This window comes from Bombus flavifrons, chromosome 6 (assembly GCF_040668555.2).
Source record: "Bombus flavifrons isolate JBK064 chromosome 6, iyBomFlav1_principal, whole genome shotgun sequence".
NCBI lineage: Eukaryota > Metazoa > Arthropoda > Insecta > Hymenoptera > Apidae > Bombus > Bombus flavifrons.
Genome location: NC_138447.1, coordinates 12,531,100 through 12,549,187, shown reverse-complemented (window position 1 = coordinate 12,549,187; position 18,088 = coordinate 12,531,100). Strand labels below are relative to the sequence as shown.

The 18,088-nt window shown below is 37.4% G+C and overlaps 3 protein-coding genes across 14 annotated transcripts in view; all 3 read left to right on the top strand.

The window, feature by feature from the left end:
* Window positions 1-4,922, top strand: part of RyR (Ryanodine receptor) — a 39,980-nt gene extending 35,058 nt beyond the window's left edge. For 10 of the 11 annotated variants that reach the window (XM_069115487.1, XM_069115490.1, XM_069115486.1 and 7 more), the window contains 11 exons: window positions 122-338; window positions 408-1,266; window positions 1,354-1,556; window positions 1,848-2,091; window positions 2,215-2,502; window positions 2,589-2,875; window positions 2,947-3,007; window positions 3,078-3,356; window positions 3,441-3,597; window positions 3,682-3,847; window positions 3,929-4,922. In XM_069115487.1, the coding sequence (XP_068971588.1) occupies window positions 122-338; window positions 408-1,266; window positions 1,354-1,556; window positions 1,848-2,091; window positions 2,215-2,502; window positions 2,589-2,875; window positions 2,947-3,007; window positions 3,078-3,356; window positions 3,441-3,597; window positions 3,682-3,847; window positions 3,929-4,091 (2,924 nt within the window). In that variant the 3' untranslated portion in view covers window positions 4,092-4,922. The remainder of the gene's footprint in view (window positions 1-121; window positions 339-407; window positions 1,267-1,353; window positions 1,557-1,847; window positions 2,092-2,214; window positions 2,503-2,588; window positions 2,876-2,946; window positions 3,008-3,077; window positions 3,357-3,440; window positions 3,598-3,681; window positions 3,848-3,928) is intronic. The other variant, XM_069115489.1, reaches the window with a different exon arrangement.
* Window positions 4,923-5,254: 332 nt separating this feature from the next.
* LOC138181026 (solute carrier family 35 member F2) lies at window positions 5,255-10,474 on the top strand. Of its 2 annotated transcripts, none has more exons than XM_069115492.1 (8): window positions 5,255-6,134; window positions 6,603-6,712; window positions 6,838-7,031; window positions 8,165-8,327; window positions 8,458-8,614; window positions 8,696-8,903; window positions 9,103-9,230; window positions 9,670-10,474. In XM_069115492.1, exons 1-8 carry the CDS (start codon window positions 6,016-6,018, stop codon window positions 9,860-9,862), a joined length of 1,272 nt encoding a protein of 423 aa, XP_068971593.1. In that variant the 5' UTR covers window positions 5,255-6,015; the 3' UTR covers window positions 9,863-10,474. The 2 variants fall into 2 exon arrangements, with proteins under 2 accessions (XP_068971593.1, XP_068971592.1); XM_069115491.1 differs by having other exon boundaries at window positions 5,256-6,134; window positions 9,655-10,473.
* A 1,574-nt stretch (window positions 10,475-12,048) lies between these two features.
* Window positions 12,049-17,868, top strand: Ctr9 (RNA polymerase-associated protein Ctr9). The gene is made up of 14 exons (XM_069114730.1): window positions 12,049-12,113; window positions 12,576-12,674; window positions 12,747-12,986; window positions 13,066-13,638; window positions 13,710-13,829; window positions 13,919-14,229; window positions 14,302-14,827; window positions 14,904-15,098; window positions 15,174-15,290; window positions 15,377-15,687; window positions 15,760-16,097; window positions 16,184-16,358; window positions 16,851-17,546; window positions 17,640-17,868. The coding sequence occupies exons 1-14, from the start codon at window positions 12,072-12,074 to the stop codon at window positions 17,734-17,736; spliced, it is 3,840 nt and encodes a 1,279-aa protein (XP_068970831.1). The 5' UTR covers window positions 12,049-12,071; the 3' UTR covers window positions 17,737-17,868.
* The last annotated feature ends 220 nt before the right edge of the window (window positions 17,869-18,088 follow it).

Below are 18,088 nucleotides of genomic sequence, written 5' to 3'. Positions count from 1 at the left end.
GAAATTAAGCTATTTACTATATATAAAGTTAGATTAATAATTACTATAGATATCATTAACGATCATCTATATTTTTATGTAATCTATTTCAATGGATGTTTCACGAGTTTTGGTATCGTAGGTAACGTCGTAAATGGAACTATTGGAAAGCAGATGGTGGACACGCTGGTAGAATCCGCAAGCAACGTCGAGTTGATTCTGAAATACTTCGACATGTTCTTGAAGCTCAAAGACCTCGTATCGTCGCCAAGCTTCTTGGAAGTGGATCTCAACAGCGATGGCTGGGTATATCCAAAAGATTTTAAAGAGAAAATGGAACAACAGAAGAGTTACACCGAGTATGTATTATTCTTTATGTTTATATATCGAAGTTAATGACAAAAAATATCATAGAGAAATTTCTATAGCGAGGAGATCGAATTTTTGTTGGCCTGTTGCGAGACGAACCACGACGGTAAAATCGATTACGTGGCTTTCATGGATCGTTTCCACGAACCGGCTAAAGAAATCGGTTTCAATCTTGCTGTTCTGTTAACAAATTTATCAGAGCATATGCCAAATGAACCGAGACTGGCAAGATTTCTGGAAACGGCAGGCTCCGTGTTGAACTACTTCGAACCATATCTTGGAAGAATCGAAATTCTCGGTGGAAATAAGAAGATCGAGCGTGTATACTTCGAGATTAAGGAGTCGAACATCGAGCAATGGGAGAAGCCACAAATTAAAGAGTCAAAGAGAACATACTTCTATAATACCGTAGTTGAAGCTGGAGAAAAGGAAAAATTGGAGACCTTCATCAACTTCTGCGAGGATGCTATCTTTGAAATGCAACACGCGAGTGCGCTGATGGCGGTAGAAGAAAGTGGAGGAATCGGAAAGGCGAGAGAATCATCGTACACCTATATGACGGAGGATGACGAAGAAAGAAACAAAGATCCCATCAGAAGAGGCATTCAAACATTCAAGGACAGCATTTACTTCTTTTTCTCCATATTCTCCCCTAGTAACATCAAGAACAAGATCGCAGAAATGCAACAGATGACGTTCCTGGAACTCTTCATTGGTTTCTTCAAGATGATATTCTATGCGTTCTATTATTCTGGTTTTGGCGTTGGCTGTATAATTGGATACTTTATGAAGCTATTGTTGGCGTTAATGAAAGGACCACATGTGGAAGAACCTGTAGTCGAGGTGAAGGAAGAGGAAGAAAAGCCGATAAGACATTTGCCTGCTTTGCCGCCAACACCGGATGAATCTAATCTACAGGTTTGAAAAAATATACAAAAATTATGCGTAATAGCTATAAAAGGAAGTTTACACAGACTGATTAAATTCTCTCGATTTTGTATACAGGTACAAGCGTTCGGAATGGATATAACGAAAGAAGAAGGCGGACAGATAAAGATCGCGCCCCACGAATCGGCAACATCGACCCCTCAATCGAGCATCGAAGAAACGGGCGAAAGCACACCGGAAGAAGCTACTGGCGAAGAAGGTGCAAGAGCTGAAGGTGGTGGAGACATGGAATCGCCTGTTTCATTGGCTGATTTATTAGGGTATAATTAAGTTTTCTATTTGTACACTGTTGTTAAAAAATCTGGAATCACTATTTGTTTCATAGAACGCAAACGTTAAAAAAAGTCAGTATATAATTCTATTAGTTTAGAAAACCGTATTGGTGAACAATTTTATCGAAGTAAAGGGTATTGTTACCGATACTTGTAGTAGCAATTTCGAATTAATAATAAAATTAGCAGGTGATTCGATATAAGTACAATTCGAAAAGCAATTCAACATTTTTATTAGCGTATACATGATACGAAATATATTTAAATATTTCTGAACAGAGGTGAACAAGCTAGAGCCCAAGCAGCAGCCGCAGCAGAAGCAGCGGCCGCTCAACAAGCAGCCATGGCTGCTGTCGAAGCGGAAGCGAAACAGGAAACGATAACAGAGCCTTCAACATCTACTATCGACTTCTCCGAATACACCCATCGTATCGTCTCCTTCTTGGCTAGAAACTTCTACAATCTAAAATACGTGGCTCTAGTTCTCGCTTTCTGTATTAATTTCATGTTGCTGTTCTACAAGGTAAGCGTAATTCTTCGCTTTAAAACTTTACCAAATAAGCAAAGTCGTCTCTCTGCTTAAAATTTTCATGAAATAAATAATGTTTTATTTTACATTATTGCATCTTGAATCATCGACTTGTAGGTTACATCATTGGCCGGCGAAGGGGATGAGGAAGGAAGCGGACAAATGATTAGTGACATATTGGCAGAGATGTCTGGCGAGGGTGCATCTGGTTCTGGAAGTGGCAGTGGCATAGAAATAGGCAGCGGAAGCGGGGAAGACGAGTCGGAAGAAGAGGAAGATGCGTACGCGTTAGAATACGTGGAGGTGTCAGAAGATTTCTATTATATGGCACACGTTATAAGACTCATGGCTATTCTTCATGCCATCGTCTCTCTTGCTATGCTGGTTGCCTACTATCACTTGAAAGTACGCACGTTAATTATTATTGCGTATTATTCAACTCTCTCGATTATATGAATACGTTTGTGTTAATATGTAAATGTATGCTGTAGGTACCGCTGGCTATCTTCAAACGGGAAAAGGAAATTGCGCGACGCGTAGAGTTCGATGGTCTGTACATTGCCGAGACGCCGGAAGAAGATGACATCAAGGCGCATTGGGACAAGATGGTGATATCGGCGAAAACGTTCCCCGTGAATTATTGGGACAAGTTCGTGAAGAAAAAAGTTCGACAGAAATACAGCGAGACTTACGACTTCGATTACATCAGCAACTTGCTTGGCATGGAAAAAACTTCGTTCAGCCAACAAGAGGAAGAGGGTTCTGGTTTGATACACTTGTAAGTATAATCACACAGCTTTTATAGCTTTTATACGAGTTTCTATTTACTTGCGATCTTTGGTTCTTCAGTATCGTAAATATCGATTGGAGATATCAAGTATGGAAAGCTGGAGTCACCATCACGGATAACGTAAGTAAATAATTAATATTAATAAAATTCAGTTCGTTCAGATACGTTAAATTATTATATTTGTTTATAGGCATTTTTGTATAGTTTATGGTATTTCACATTTTCGATCCTTGGCAATTATAACAACTTCTTCTTCGCTGCGCATTTGCTGGATGTCGCGGTTGGTTTCAAAACTCTGAGAACGATCTTGCAGTCCGTCACGCACAATGGCAAACAACTTGTGTTAACAGTGATGTTATTAACTATCGTCGTCTATATATACACTGTCATAGCCTTCAACTTCTTCAGAAAATTCTATATTCAAGAAGAGGACGACGAAGTCGACAAGAAATGTCATGATATGTTAACGGTATAACAGAAAATGTTCTCTCGGTGCTTATGCAACTTGTTGGAATAAATTGTTCAACTATCTATATTTATATTTACGTTTCAGTGCTTCGTATTTCATCTGTACAAAGGTGTCAGGGCTGGTGGTGGTATCGGTGATGAAATTGGCGAACCTGATGGCGATGACTATGAAGTCTACCGTATCATGTTTGATATCACTTTCTTCTTCTTCGTCATTGTCATTCTATTGGCCATTATTCAAGGTAAATTGAAGAAAATTTTAATGTCTTTAATAGTATGCTATTTCTTGGCACTAGGACGTTAACTGCTGTTTTCTGGCACGATAGGTTTGATCATCGATGCATTCGGTGAGCTTCGAGACCAGCTCGAAAACGTAAAAACGAACATGGAGAGCAACTGTTTCATTTGTGGCTTAGGAAAAGAATATTTCGATACGGTACCGCATGGTTTCGACACACATGTTCAACAGGAGCATAATCTTGCTAATTATATGTACGTTACGTTCACACACGTTCGTATGTTTGGAGCAATCAACTATCAAGCAACTAACCATCGTGGTTTAAATTTTTCTAGGTTCTTCCTTATGCACTTAATCAACAAACCAGACACGGAATACACCGGTCAAGAAACGTACGTGTGGAACATGTATCAGCAAAGGTGTTGGGACTTTTTCCCGGTCGGTGATTGCTTCCGCAAACAGAACGAGGCAGTGGAGGAAGAGGCAAAGAAGAAATAAACAAATTTTTCAAATTTATGTCGTTTTACATATAGCTGAATGACCAATCGATCGATCGATTTACCAAGGAAGATCTCCCTTCCTGAAACGTCTTCGATAATCTTAGTCTGTAATTTCTACACGCAAAGAAAAGATATCGCGTTAAGATATCGCAAACAACATTCGATAGCGTACGATTTCAATTCTTCAAACACTATACTCTCGCTAGTTTGTCGATAGATAAACTACATTGAACGCGTGTATATCTTCTACATTCGACATCTATCGTTATTCCAAGTTTTAAGCGAATTCTTCGACGCGCGGATTAGAGCACATTAACTAAGAATTGCGCGAGTTGCACGCGTACGAGATCGAAAAATTCGCATTTCCAGTAGCGCGTGCAAACGAGCGAAACAAGCTGGGAGACTGGTGAAATATTTTTCCAACTTATTTTTCCAACTTTGTAAGGATGGCTGGACACACCGTATAATCAACAGTTTCCTCTCCTTAGATAGATAATTTACAATGTTGTTGATCATCGACAAAAGAACCGACTGCACAAATCTACATTATCATAAACGTTACGATTGCCTTCTTTTCATACGTCGAGTGACCACATCTTGTGCATGATGATTTAATTCATTAACGTAATGTTTGAGATATTACAAGAATATTACGTAAGTTGAAGATGTTTCAAAGTTTATATCAAATTATAGAGGTTTCTGCGACCACGTGGAAGCTCTTTAAAGATTATTGACGACTGAAATCGCGATATAATCAAACATGTCAATATGTTGTAAATAACGATCTACGACAAGATTACCTGAGAATAAAGAAAGACATACTTCTTTATTTCGATGTTCTTTGTTCAATCCCTCGCAACTAATATTCCATTAGATCCGAATAGTGTACTGTCATATGTAACCGTCGATTAACATTTTACAAGTTTATCGTTATCATTCAATGATATCATATCCGCTACTAAGTAACAATAACAAAATTATTCCTCGAAACTTTCCCAAGAAAACTTCGTCAATTACTTTTTAAGTACAATAAAATACACTTAAAATAGATCGCATGATTGGCCTTGCAACCCTACTTTTCAAAACTCTTCATCGGAAGCTCGCAGCACTCGGAGCTTCAAACCATAACTTTTTAACAATGCCTGATCAAGCAACTATTCATCTTTATTGATCGGTCCTTCTTTCAAAATTTCTCGTCAGGAATACGTCACAACTCAAAGAACTTTAGATACTAACTCCTTAATACTATTTAGTTTAAAAATTTACCGAAGCTATTCATCCTTAACGATCGATTTATTAAACCTCATCAAAAACTTACAAACATCGGAGCTTAAAATCGGAACTTTCTAAAGTTACCTGATGAGAAAATTCAACAGCTATTTATTTTTAACGACCGATCTTTCAAACCTACTCATCGAAATTCTCAAACCAAAGAATTTCCAACCGTGACTTTCTAACATTATCTAATAAAGAAGTCCCAAAGAGCTATTCATCATTGCTATCTAACGCTATTTAATAAAAAAGTTTCAAGGAGCTATTCAGCCTTAGTCATCGATCTTTTAAAATTTCTTCTTAAAAACTCACAATCCAAGAAATTTCGAACCATAACTTTCTAACGCTACCTGATAAAAAAAAAACCGAGCAAAGCTATTTTTAATAAAAATGATCGACGGATCCAGGTAAATCTCGTTTCCTGATAGAACGCAAACTGGACTGTACTCTCATCGATCGATGCAGCGTAGTAGGATAACTAACGGGAAGGACATCCATGGAACAGCGTGTTTCTCGGTTTTGCACACTGTTCCTCATCGCACTCGCAAAACGAAAAATACCGGTCCCTGCTTGTGCAGAGACGATGGAGGGAAAGAGGTCGCGCAAGCGCCTCTCTTCTAGCGCCTGTGGCTAAAAGCCTCGGGGCGAATATGCACCCTGGCATGGGAGTGTCAGCGGGTGATCGTCGCTACGGCGAAAATACGGTGATGCAGTCCAGGAACGGGGTCTGCGACAAGATCGAAAATTACATATCGGACCTGGGACAATGGTACGTAAGCAAAAGCTGGTTAATCGGCAAGGGAACCTCCGCTTGGAAGTCGAACGTCGAACCACCCTTGAACCGGCTTCTCGCCTCCTTTAAACCGGAGAGAGGAAGGGGAACACCAGAAATAAAAGTGGCGGGTGTTTAGGAGCAATTTTCTTGCGTACAATTCGTGGGCGGAAAAACAACGTTCTCAGTTCATTGATCTCGTGTTGTCTCGCGTCGAGGACCTGTTACTTTCATGGAATATAATTTTCGTATTTACTTCAATCACAGATAGTTTTTGATATGATCTTTTTATCGTTAAAAAGATACCGTTCAAATCTCAATCGATGACTTATCATTTAATTAACCTTGCGTTTACTTTAGAAATTTCCTCGCTGCTAATTTTTTGCAATTTTACGGCTACATCATTTCAGGCTTATCATGTATGAAATGCTTGATGTCTTTAATTGCGTTTTTCATTGTTAACAGGTCAGTGTGGAGAGCGATAATACTGGGACAATTTCTATCTCTCGTGTTATGCTTCATGACACTGGCAAATCATCACATCAACACTGCGTATCAGCTCGCGCTTCCGACCGGTATGTCATTAATGATTAATCGCATGCATAAATAATCGGCGTACATTTACACTTTACGTTTGAAATCGTACCTAGATGTATATATATTTGATATAACGAGCCAGCAAATTTTCTCCGCGGAACAGGACAAAATCTCCCACATTACGTTATGATGTGTCTTGTGTACACAACCTGGATGTCCTGCAGAGGGGTAGGGAACGGCCTAATTTCTGTCATACGAGCCCGTGGATGGAGGTATTTGCTACTGGCTCTCATTGACGTCGAAGCGTGCACACTTGTAACATCCTCGCATCAATTCACTAGCCTAGCCGGAATACAGGTACGTGCTAATGATGTCACGTGGGATTTCAACGTTGTACTTTGCCAAACAACAATGACGAAGTTTTTAGCTTTCGTACGTCAGAGATTACACGATACATTAATTATTGTATTTTCCTTCTCGCGTATTCGAGATAAAAAGACAATTCATAAAAAATGTCATTAAAAGCGAAAGAGTTTGCTATTCAGACGTGGAAATTCTTTTATACGATGAAAACCTTTTGCTCAAATTTCTTCGTTCTTTTGAACGAATGCAAAATATTTGTTGCGTATTATCGACTAAAGAGCGACCGGTCAGGTCAAACCGATCGGTCGATATCGCGTACCTCGAATGACTTAACGTTCAAGGTGGAGGAGATGTAATAACTCGAGTGTTAGATTTAGACGGCACTTTATTTGTATTCGTTGTAACACTTAATCGAACTAAGTTAGGACTTTCTCTCTCTTTCTCCGTGCCTGTTTCTCTCCTCCCGCAGTTGGGTTTTTTCTCCCCACCGTGCCTTTCCGGCTAATCCTTTCCTGGGTTTTACCTGGCTTCGAGTCATTACGTTTATTGCCCTAAGAGGACCGGTAATTTGGAATTTCCTAATGAGGGAAATGGGCCTGTCCGTGCCATAAACGGACGGCCAACTAAAATTCCGAACAATATATCTTTTGTAACTTGCTGCTTTTATTCAATATTTCTCCCTTTTTAAATGTAAATTCTACGAAGCTCGTATTTATCCAGAACTTAGAAAAAGCGGAGCGACATCATTGAACGTAAAAATGGCTTATTCTTCATCGTTGGTATAGAGCTCCGTTTCAATAAAATAAGGTGCAAGCGCTGCATCGCACAATCTATATGCGGTTGAGAATGCAACTTTCGTCACTTAGCCATCAATTAAACGGCGTACGTAGTATTTGTGGCTGAGATGAATGGCACGGAACGCAACTATTGTATCGGATTTATACTACCACCAACGAAAGGAGGATACCAGGTCTTCGACCCGGCATACTCACCCCTCGTTGTCTACTCTTAATCGAACGTCACGCGAATATCACGAACTTCGTTATCGTCACCCATTCCGGATTAAAATTTTAACGACTTAAAGAATCGACAATGTTTAACTTAATTATGAAATAATTTTCTTTCAGCTGCTCGATTGTGTGGCCATACCAGTTGCATTGGCGCTATCGTGTTTAGTTCTAGGAGTGAGATATCGGATGGTACACATAGTCGGCGTTTCTGTTTCTTTGATGGGTGTAGGATGCTTGGTTTGGGCAGGGATTGACGACAATAAAGATCCTGCGACTACAGGTGATTGTTTTACAAATTCATCTATATCCATAACATTCGTTTACGACCGAATATTATAAATTTCAAATTAGAGAAAAGAACCATCAAAGTTTATTATTGAATTTTTCAATTTAAATTTTCTTCCGCAAAGGAAAGAATCACCTTGTTGGTGATATGCTGTGCCTTGGAGGCGCGGTATTGTTTTCTATAACAACCGTACTACAAGAATTAACGGTTAAGACAGTCGATATTATCGAATATCTCGGCATGATCGGTTTCTTCGGTACTATATTATGCTGTATGCAAACGTAAGTACTGTTCGCCAGAAAAAAAGATTATTTTCGATCCAATATAATTGATTATTATGATTTATATCGTTATTATTCCAGGGCCATACTAGAGAGCTTGAAGTTAGAATCATTTCAGTACAATGTACCAGTAATAACGTTCTTGATAGTTTACTGCATCACGCAATTCGTGTTTTTCTCATTGGTACCTGTTATATTGTTCGAGTCCGGTGCAACTGCGTTGCAACTAGCATTACTGACCGCAGATTCTTTCAACGTTTTATCTGGCATGCTGGTCCATCAATACAAGGTATATTATACATTCGATACGATCCTCTCAGATTAAAATGTAATCGGAATATAACGTCATTGTTCTGGTTTGTCGTATGTGTTCGAAGTTATGTGTTCGAAGCTATGTGTTACGCGAATAAAATCATCTATTACGACAACTTGTATAACAAACAATACATGGCTACATATGCTAATAAGCCTCGTTCCATCTGTTCCAGTTTCACGCATTGTACTTCGTCTCGTACACGCTCACAATGACGGGCATATATATCTACGCGATAAAGAGAACACCAATGTCGTCGAACTCGCGAAGACAGCACACTGAACCCACTGCTCCAGATTACAGGTAATGTTCACAAAACGTTTTAAAAAGTAACTCTTTTTAATTAGCGAGCAGTTCTGCCTTGGAAGGTACGTACGATCGAAAAACTTGTATGTTAAGAGAAACGTCAAGGAAGATGTCAAGGAAACGTTACTCGTGGTTTCTTAAAAGAAGCAAAATATAAACGACACTGAAAAGTCTTAAAGATTTCAAGTGTCACTCGATTCGTGCTTTTTTCTTAAATGCTCAATTTCATTAATGTTCTATTTATTCACCCTTCGATTGAATGTCTTTTTTTTTTTTTATTTTTCTTTTCAAAAAATGGTTTCCGCGAGAATCTCAGTTACTTTTCTTACAATAAGAACAACTCCTCCATTCCCGTTATATTTTTTTATTTTCATCATCGGCCCTGACAAGAAATTAATAAACGATTGACTGTGGATTAAAGAGACGTCATTTTAAGACATATGTCTCATCCCGACGTTGGAGAAGTGGAAATGGCAACAAGTTCAGGGATGTCCGGCGTGAGTGGTACCCTCGACATTAGAACGTCGACCCTTGGCAGCGAAAAAGAAACTATGGACGCGACAAGTATACCGCCAAGCGTTAGTTCTGATACAGCCTTCACCTCCTTTTACGGAAGTTATTACGATTAAGGGAATCTGCAAGAAGACGCACAGAAAACGTAGAGTCAAACCGAAGAACATGTGTAGATTCGCCGTGTGCGCGCTCTTGTTAAAGTTTTACACCAAGTTCGAAATTGATGATCACAGAGGTACATTCTTTCGTTTTCTATGATGTTATACAATATAAGAGTAAATAGATCTCCTCGATAAATAAGTTAAATAAGTTAAATATACGCGTTACACAGTGTTCTAAATAACGTCGTGATTTTTTAAAGAACTTAACCTACATAAATATCGATTAGCCGGGTATAAACGCGATCTTCATTGTTGATTTGACTGTTTATCGAAATATAAGAATAAAAATACATTCTTGTTGCTCAACATACTTTGTAAATGATAATGTACGATTTAATACACACAACTAATTGTTACTAGGTCTAAATACCGAAGGACGTTAACTAATTTCTTGTTGTAAAATAATAAGTGAAAATTGATGAGAATTATTTTTAATGATTCTTATTACAATCTTTGTTCGTAAATGCACTAAACTGTACTTATATATTCTATAGTCCATCCATGTGTCAGAACGTTATTTCGCGTGTTGTGTATATTTTTTTGAAATAAATTAATAAATTAAATTAATAAATAAACAAAATATTCTTTCTTTCCTTATTTTCTTCCCCCTCCTATACTCTTCATACTTATTATCTAATATTGTAATTTCGACCAATCGCGGGGAGACGCAATCGCGAGGAGAGACGTTAACGGGAGTCGTAAATTCCCGTTACGATTATACTAATCGACACCACGAGTTGATCGATCCCCTGATTTCCGTTAGGATAATAGGGGTGATTAAGTTTATATAACAGAATGATTCACAGAAATGTGATTCACAGAATTATAAAAATATATATTTCCAACACTTAAACTACACTGCTGAGTAGATATAAATCGTCGATAACAACTTATCGTACGAAGATGAGATAGATATGAATAGTAGAGCAAGGCTCGTACAGTCGAATTTCGTATGTTAGTGGACGTAGCACTAGAGGATACTTGATATACGTTAGATTTTGATGCTAGACTTCGACATTGTAGTATGTAGAAGAAGTAAATTGACTTGACCTAGCGGTGTTGACGAAATAATTTGACTTGACCCTCCTAGAGTCGTAGGAGAAGTATTCGACTTGACCCTCCTAGAATCGTAGGAGAAGTGATGAGTAGGAAGCCTCCTACCAACGTGGTTCGTGAGTGACCTTGTGCCTGGGAAAAACCCAGCCTGTTCTATTAGATAGATGTTCGGTTTTTCCTAATGAGTGCGTACCTGCTTTCTCCGTGTTTTTAATTGCACCTAATAAACCCAAGGACCTCTCTAAAACTCAGATTTGCGTCGAAAATATTTTTAGCCTTAAGAAATCTTTCAAGACAATGGATTGAATAAAGACATATGTGTACACAATGAAATATAAAAGTTATGGTTGGTCCTTAGGTTTATTGAGGGTCGAAATGACGCTACGCAGGCCATCGGCTACCCGGTCGCAAGAGCTGCAGCGCCGATGTTTTAGGCGACGTAACAAATATTAATGTTAATCTTTGTTCGTAAATGCACTAAACTGTATTTATATATTTTATAGTCCATTCATGTGTCAGAACGTTATTTCGCGTGTTGTGTATATTTTTTTTAAATAAATTAATAAATTAAATTAATAAATAAACAAAATTTTCTTTCTTTTCCTCTTTTCTTCCCCCTCCTATACTCTTCATACTTATTATCTAATATTAATGTTAATCTTTGTTCGTAAATGCACTAAACTGTATTTATATATTTTATAGTCCATTCATGTGTCAGAACGTTATTTCGCGTGTTGTGTATATTTTTTTTTAAATAAATTAATAAATTAAATTAATAAATAAACAAAATTTTCTTTCTTTTCCTCTTTTCTTCCCCCTCCTATACTCTTCATACTTATTATCTAATATTAATGTTAATCTTTGTTCGTAAATGCACTAAACTGTATTTATATATTTTATAGTCCATTCATGTGTCAGAACGTTATTTCGCGTGTTGTGTATATTTTTTTTAAATAAATTAATAAATTAAATTAATATTTCCTTATATTATATATTTCCTTATCTTCTTCCCCCTCCTACATTAAAATGGCGACGAACTTCCGTCCGACACGACATCTATCCACTATACTCCGCTAAGTCCGCAGTTAGTCGCTAGACACTGAACGTAATGGCGGGTTCCATAGAGATTCCACTTCGTGATACAGATGAGGTAAATATTTTTGCTTTAACATTGAATTTTATCATTTGCAAAGTATTGAAAGTAAGCTAAATCATTCCTGTTATACATCATTGACATGTAATTCAAAATTCTTTAAAGACCCGTGATATGAAGACACGTTTGTGTAGTTAATCCCTGCAAGCGTTGTTTGCGGAATATATACATCGTACAAACAATGGCTCTTAAATATCTTGAAATTTGTCCTCGACATGAAATATAAATTAATATTGTTTCATATTTGTTTTGATCGCATAATTTTGGACTAATTTTTTGATCTTATTTTGTTCATATTATTTCCAATATGTTTCCCATTTGTGTCATGTACAGTAAAATATTAAACATTAGACATTTGTTAATTAAAACTAAATCTTTTATCCACTTTTTGTCTACTTAAATCCCTCACCATATCTCGCTGATTAATTTTTGTTAATATATTAAATTACATTCTATTAGGTAATCGAGCTATACCTGGATCAATTACCAGAAGGAGATGAGGTTCTTGGTATTTTACGTCAAGAACATGCACAACTTAATATTTGGGTCAATTTGGCTGTAAGTGCCTCAAATTATAATAGATATAATATAAAAGCTACAAGACATTAAACATATTGTATTTCATTGCAGCTTGAATATTACAAACAACATAAAATCGAGGATTTCATTAAAATACTTGAATCTTCTCGGATTGATGCTAATATTGATTACCGTGACTATGAAAAAGATCAAATGCGTGCGTTGGATATGTTGGCTGCATATTATGTGCAGGAAGCCAACAGAGAAAAGAATAAAGACAAAAAGAGAGATCTATTTACAAAAGCTACCCTATTATATACAACTGCAGATAAGATTATTATGTATGACCAGGTATATATCATTTCTAGTATTTAATTTGATGCTTGGAAATATTTATGTATTATTTATATAATACTTCTTTGTTCTACAGAATCATTTACTTGGCAGAGCTTATTTCTGCCTCCTGGAAGGGGATAAGATGGATCAGGCTGATGCCCAATTTAATTTTGTACTAAATCAGTCTCCGAATAATATTCCTTCCCTACTGGGAAAAGCATGCATAGCGTTTAATAAAAAAGATTATAGAGGTGCGCTTGCCTTTTATAAAAAAGCATTGAGAACAAATCCAAATTGTCCAGCTGCTGTGAGGTTGGGAATGGGACATTGTTTTATGAAATTAAATAACCAGGAAAAAGCACGTTTAGCATTTGAAAGAGCTTTACAGTTAGATGGCCAATGTGTTGGAGCATTAGTTGGACTTTCAGTACTGAAACTGAATCAACAACAGCCTGATAGTATCAGAACTGGTGTTCAAATGTTATCTAAAGCTTATACCATTGATTCGACTAATCCTATGGTGTTGAATCATTTGGCAAATCATTTTTTCTTTAAAAAGGACTATAACAAAGTACAGCACTTAGCCCTCCATGCATTTCACAATACAGAGAACGAAGCTATGCGTGCAGAGAGTTGCTATCAATTAGCCAGAGCATTTCATGTTCAAGTAAGTATACAATATAAGTAAGTCTACATATATACATATTCAAAATTTTTAAAATAATTTAACTATTTCAGGGTGACTATGACCAAGCGTTTCAATATTACTATCAGGCAACACAATTTGCACCTCCAGTTTTTGTATTACCACACTTTGGCTTAGGTCAAATGTATGTTTATCGTGGTGATGCAGAAAATGTAAGCATAACGTGTTATATATATTATTATATACTATATATGATAGGGTAAAACTAATAAATTTTACATACACTGTTTTTAAATCACAGGCAGCACAATGTTTCGAAAAAGTGTTGAAAGCTCAGCCAGGTAATTATGAAACAATGAAAATTCTTGGATCTCTGTACGCAAACTCAAGTTCTCAATCAAAACGCGATATTGCTAAAAACCATCTTCGTAAAGTAACTGAACAATTTCCGGATGATGTTGAAGCATGGATTGAATTGGCTCAAATATTGGAGCAAAGTGACCTTAATGCAGCCTTAAATGCATATGGTACAGCAACTAGAATTTTAAAAGAAAAAGTCCAGGCAGATATACCACCAGAAATTCTAAATAATGTTGGTGCTCTACATTATAGGTATGTTTCATATTTCCTTATTTTAATTTATTTTATGTGCTATTAATGCTAAAACTTATTACTTTATTATAGACTTGGAAACTTAGAAGAAGCTAGGAAAAATTTGGAGGAATCTTTAGCGCGTTCTAAAGCTGATGCCTTACACGATTCTGTATACTATAACTCAATTGCAGTTACAACGACATATAATTTGGCTCGTTTGAACGAAGCTTTATGTATATTTGATAAAGCGGAAAAATTATACAAAGCCATTTTAAAGAAACATCCAAACTATGTAGATTGTTATTTACGACTTGGCTGTATGGCTCGAGATAAAGGACAAATTTATGAAGCATCTGATTGGTTTAAGGATGCTTTAAGCATAAATAACGAGCACCCAGATGCATGGTCTCTTTTGGGTAACTTACATTTGGTTAAAATGCAATGGGGTCCTGGCCAGAAGAAATTCGAAAGAATTTTAAAAAATCCAGCAACAAGCACCGATGCCTATTCTTTGATTGCTTTGGGTAACATTTGGTTGCAAACATTGCATCAAAGTGGAAAAGATAAAGATCGAGAGAAGCGACATCAAGACAGAGCATTGGCTATGTATAAACAGGTATGATACTAAAAATTAATAAATCTTCTTATTCGTATATACATATATAGATATTGAAATATAACCTATTTCATAGGTTTTGCGAAACGATCCTAAAAATATTTGGGCTGCAAATGGAATAGGAGCTGTACTAGCGCATAAAGGTTGTGTAAATGAAGCTAGAGATATTTTTGCTCAAGTTCGGGAAGCAACAGCAGAATTTTGCGATGTATGGTTGAATATTGCGCACATTTATGTAGAGCAAAAACAATTCGTTAGCGCTATCCAAATGGTAACTTTCCGTTTTGTATGTAATACGATATGATAATGTTTCGGCAACTATTTTATAAAATATATCTTTTTACAGTATGAAAACTGCCTTCGGAAGTTCTATAAATATCATCATGTCGAAGTTTTGCAATATCTTGGAAGAGCTTACTTTAAAGCTGGTAAATTAAAAGAAGCAAAATTGACATTATTAAAGGTGAGTCAGAAACATTGTGTCATGCTCTGATGTCGTTAATATTGATTAAAGAAGGATAACTAATCAATTTCATTATATTAATTTAGGCAAGAAGAGTAGCTCCACAGGACACTGTTTTGTTATACAATATTGCACTTGTCCTTCAACGTCTAGCGACACAAATTTTGAAGGATGAGAAGTCCACCTTAACGACAGTACTCCAGGCAGTTCACGAATTGGGACTCTCACATAAATACTTCCAATATCTATCAACGCATGGAGATAAAATGGGGCAACTTGCAGAAGCAGAAACAAGGAGGTGTCAAGATCTTTTATCGCAAGCGCAATATCATGTTGCCAGAGCTAGACGATTGGACGAGGAAGAAAAAATGCTTAGGAGAAAACAAGAAGAAGAAAGGTAATTATATGAACATAATTAGCATATGGAATACATCAAACACCATAATAATGATCTTGTATTAATGTATAGACAAGCATTTAAAATGCGACAAACGGAAGAACAACGGAAACTTGAAGAAATGCGACGACAAAAAGAAGAGGAAATGTTACAGAAACGTCAAGAGTACGTTGAAAAGACAAAGAACGCTTTGGTATTCGGCGAAATGCCTTCAGAAAAACCTGGAAGGAAAGGAAAAAGAGTACGCACTGATCAATACGTTAGTGACAGTGGTGGTTCTGGAAGAGAGGAAGGTCGGGAGGAAGCTCCTAGAGAAAGGAAACGCAGAAGAAAAGCAAGTGGTGAACGTAAAGAAAAAAGGGGCAAGGGTAGAGGAAAGCGTAAGAAAGAATTGGGGAGTGGAGAAAGTGGTAAGATAATATTTCATGATCTTCGATTATACGCGTCATTAATCTGCGTTTTTCAAAAAATATATATTTTATTTGGCAATATTCAGGTTCAGAAAGTGATCGAGTCAAGCGGAAACGTGCAAGAAAAGGGATTATTAAGAAAGACAGAGCATTTCGGAAAAGTACAGCTGAGACTGCAAAAGGAAAGATGCCTTTATCAAAGGAAACTATATCGACGAGCGAATCTGATAGCGATTCAGGAGGTCTTAAAATTGCCAGCGGGTAAGGATCATTCATTTTATGAGAATGAGGTGGTTTATTATACGTGTTGGTTAGTTTATTATGTGAGTGATCAAATTATAATAGTTAGTGTATATTAAAATCACCTTAAGTACAAGTACAGAGATAGTGTATGCCGGTCGTTATCGTCGCTCGCTCAATGCTACTGTTCAACTCTACGCTCGTTATTCGACTGTATGACTCGCTATAATGATTCACTATATTGATTCGCTATACTGATTCGCTATACTGGTTCGTTATACTAATCGTCCTAGAGAGCATGTTCGTCTATTTGTATCGATCGGTAATATTACAAAAAGTTTAAATGTAACTCCGGTTGACGATTACAAATAACGACGATAATATTTTGTCCAGAGTTCATTTACCTTTGAACCTAGCCAATTAAAACAACGTTGACTCTTGTGCCGCTACAAGAATATAATATACTGAGATGTGTAATAAATAAATTAATGGTGTCGTTAATTTGTTTTTCAGGGGTGAAAGCGGTAACGAAGGTCGTGGACGCGGAAATAGACGAATTATGTCTGACTCAGAAGGATCACGTGCATCGAGATCTAGGTCTCGTTCCAGATCGAAATCTAGAAGCCGTTCTAGAAGTAGTTCACGATCGCGATCACGATCCCGATCAGGATTTCAATCTCGATCCGTATCTCGTTCACGGTCTAGATCTCGTTCAGGTTCTAAGTCGAGAAGTCAATCGCGGTCGAAAAGTCCGTCGAGATCAAGATCCGTTTCAGCGAAAAGTGGTTCACGCTCAAGATCAAGATCAGGGTCGCGGAAGAGTCAATCGCGATCAAGATCGCGTAGTGGTTCGAGGAAAAGTGGATCGCAGCCAAGATCAAGGTCGGGTTCTGCAGCTAGTGCACGATCAAGATCGGGTTCTGCAGCTAGTGCACGATCAAGATCGGGTTCTGCACGTAGTGCACGTTCGAGATCGGGATCTGCAGCTAGTGCACGATCGAGATCAAGGTCTCCTAGTGGTTCCAGAAAAGCAGCTTCGCGATCAAGGTCAAGATCAAGATCAGGATCAAGAAGTGGTTCACAGTCGGAGGGACGTGTATCAAGAAGCAGAAGCCGATCAAAATCTAAATCTGTGTCAAGATCTAGATCGCGTTCCGGCTCACGGTCAAAGAGTGGCTCTCGAAGTCGCAGCCCTAGTGGATCGGCAAGGTAAATAAAAAGAACATCAAAATGCACTTACCGAAACGCAATGCAGCTCCCATGATACCGTGATGGTCACATATTGCGATTATTTTATTCCAGATCTGCTACTCCAGAGTCGAGAAAATCAGTTTCGGGCAGTGACGTTGGTTCCCGCCATTCGAGTACAGATCGAGGAGGTGGCAGCGAAAGCGAATAAACTCAACACGCCTATAATAACATCACTAGCGCGCAGAAAATCCAACCTTGGATTATGTACTTTTTGTAAGAACCAAATTTATATAAATGAAATATATATAACTTTCGCGATATATTTGTTAACACACGTTTGGAAGAACCGTTCGAATTGAAACAGGGTTGTTACGCTAAGATGGAGCGCGGCAACTGGAAATCGTTCGAGCTTACGAGTAACTTCGATTTATCGTTTATCGAAGTACAGTTTCGCGATAACTAAACGATCTCTAGATGGAGCGAATTCAGTGTTTCGGACGTAATATTTCGGACAATTGAATATTTGTTTTATGTTTACGGGTTATAAAAGCACCCCGTAG

Coding starts and splice junctions, on each gene's coding strand:
- LOC138181026 (XM_069115491.1), top strand. CDS start 6,016: ATGCACCCTGGCATGGGAGTGTCAGCGGGTGATCGTCGCTACGGCGAA. Junction 7,032..8,164: donor CTAGCCTAGCCGGAATACAG/GTACGTGCTAAT, acceptor ATTTTCTTTCAG/CTGCTCGATTGTGTGGCCAT. Junction 8,615..8,695: donor ATATTATGCTGTATGCAAAC/GTAAGTACTGTT, acceptor TTATTATTCCAG/GGCCATACTAGAGAGCTTGA.
- Ctr9 (XM_069114730.1), top strand. CDS start 12,072: ATGGCGGGTTCCATAGAGATTCCACTTCGTGATACAGATGAG. Junction 12,675..12,746: donor ATATTTGGGTCAATTTGGCT/GTAAGTGCCTCA, acceptor ATTTCATTGCAG/CTTGAATATTACAAACAACA. Junction 13,830..13,918: donor ATCGTGGTGATGCAGAAAAT/GTAAGCATAACG, acceptor TTTAAATCACAG/GCAGCACAATGTTTCGAAAA.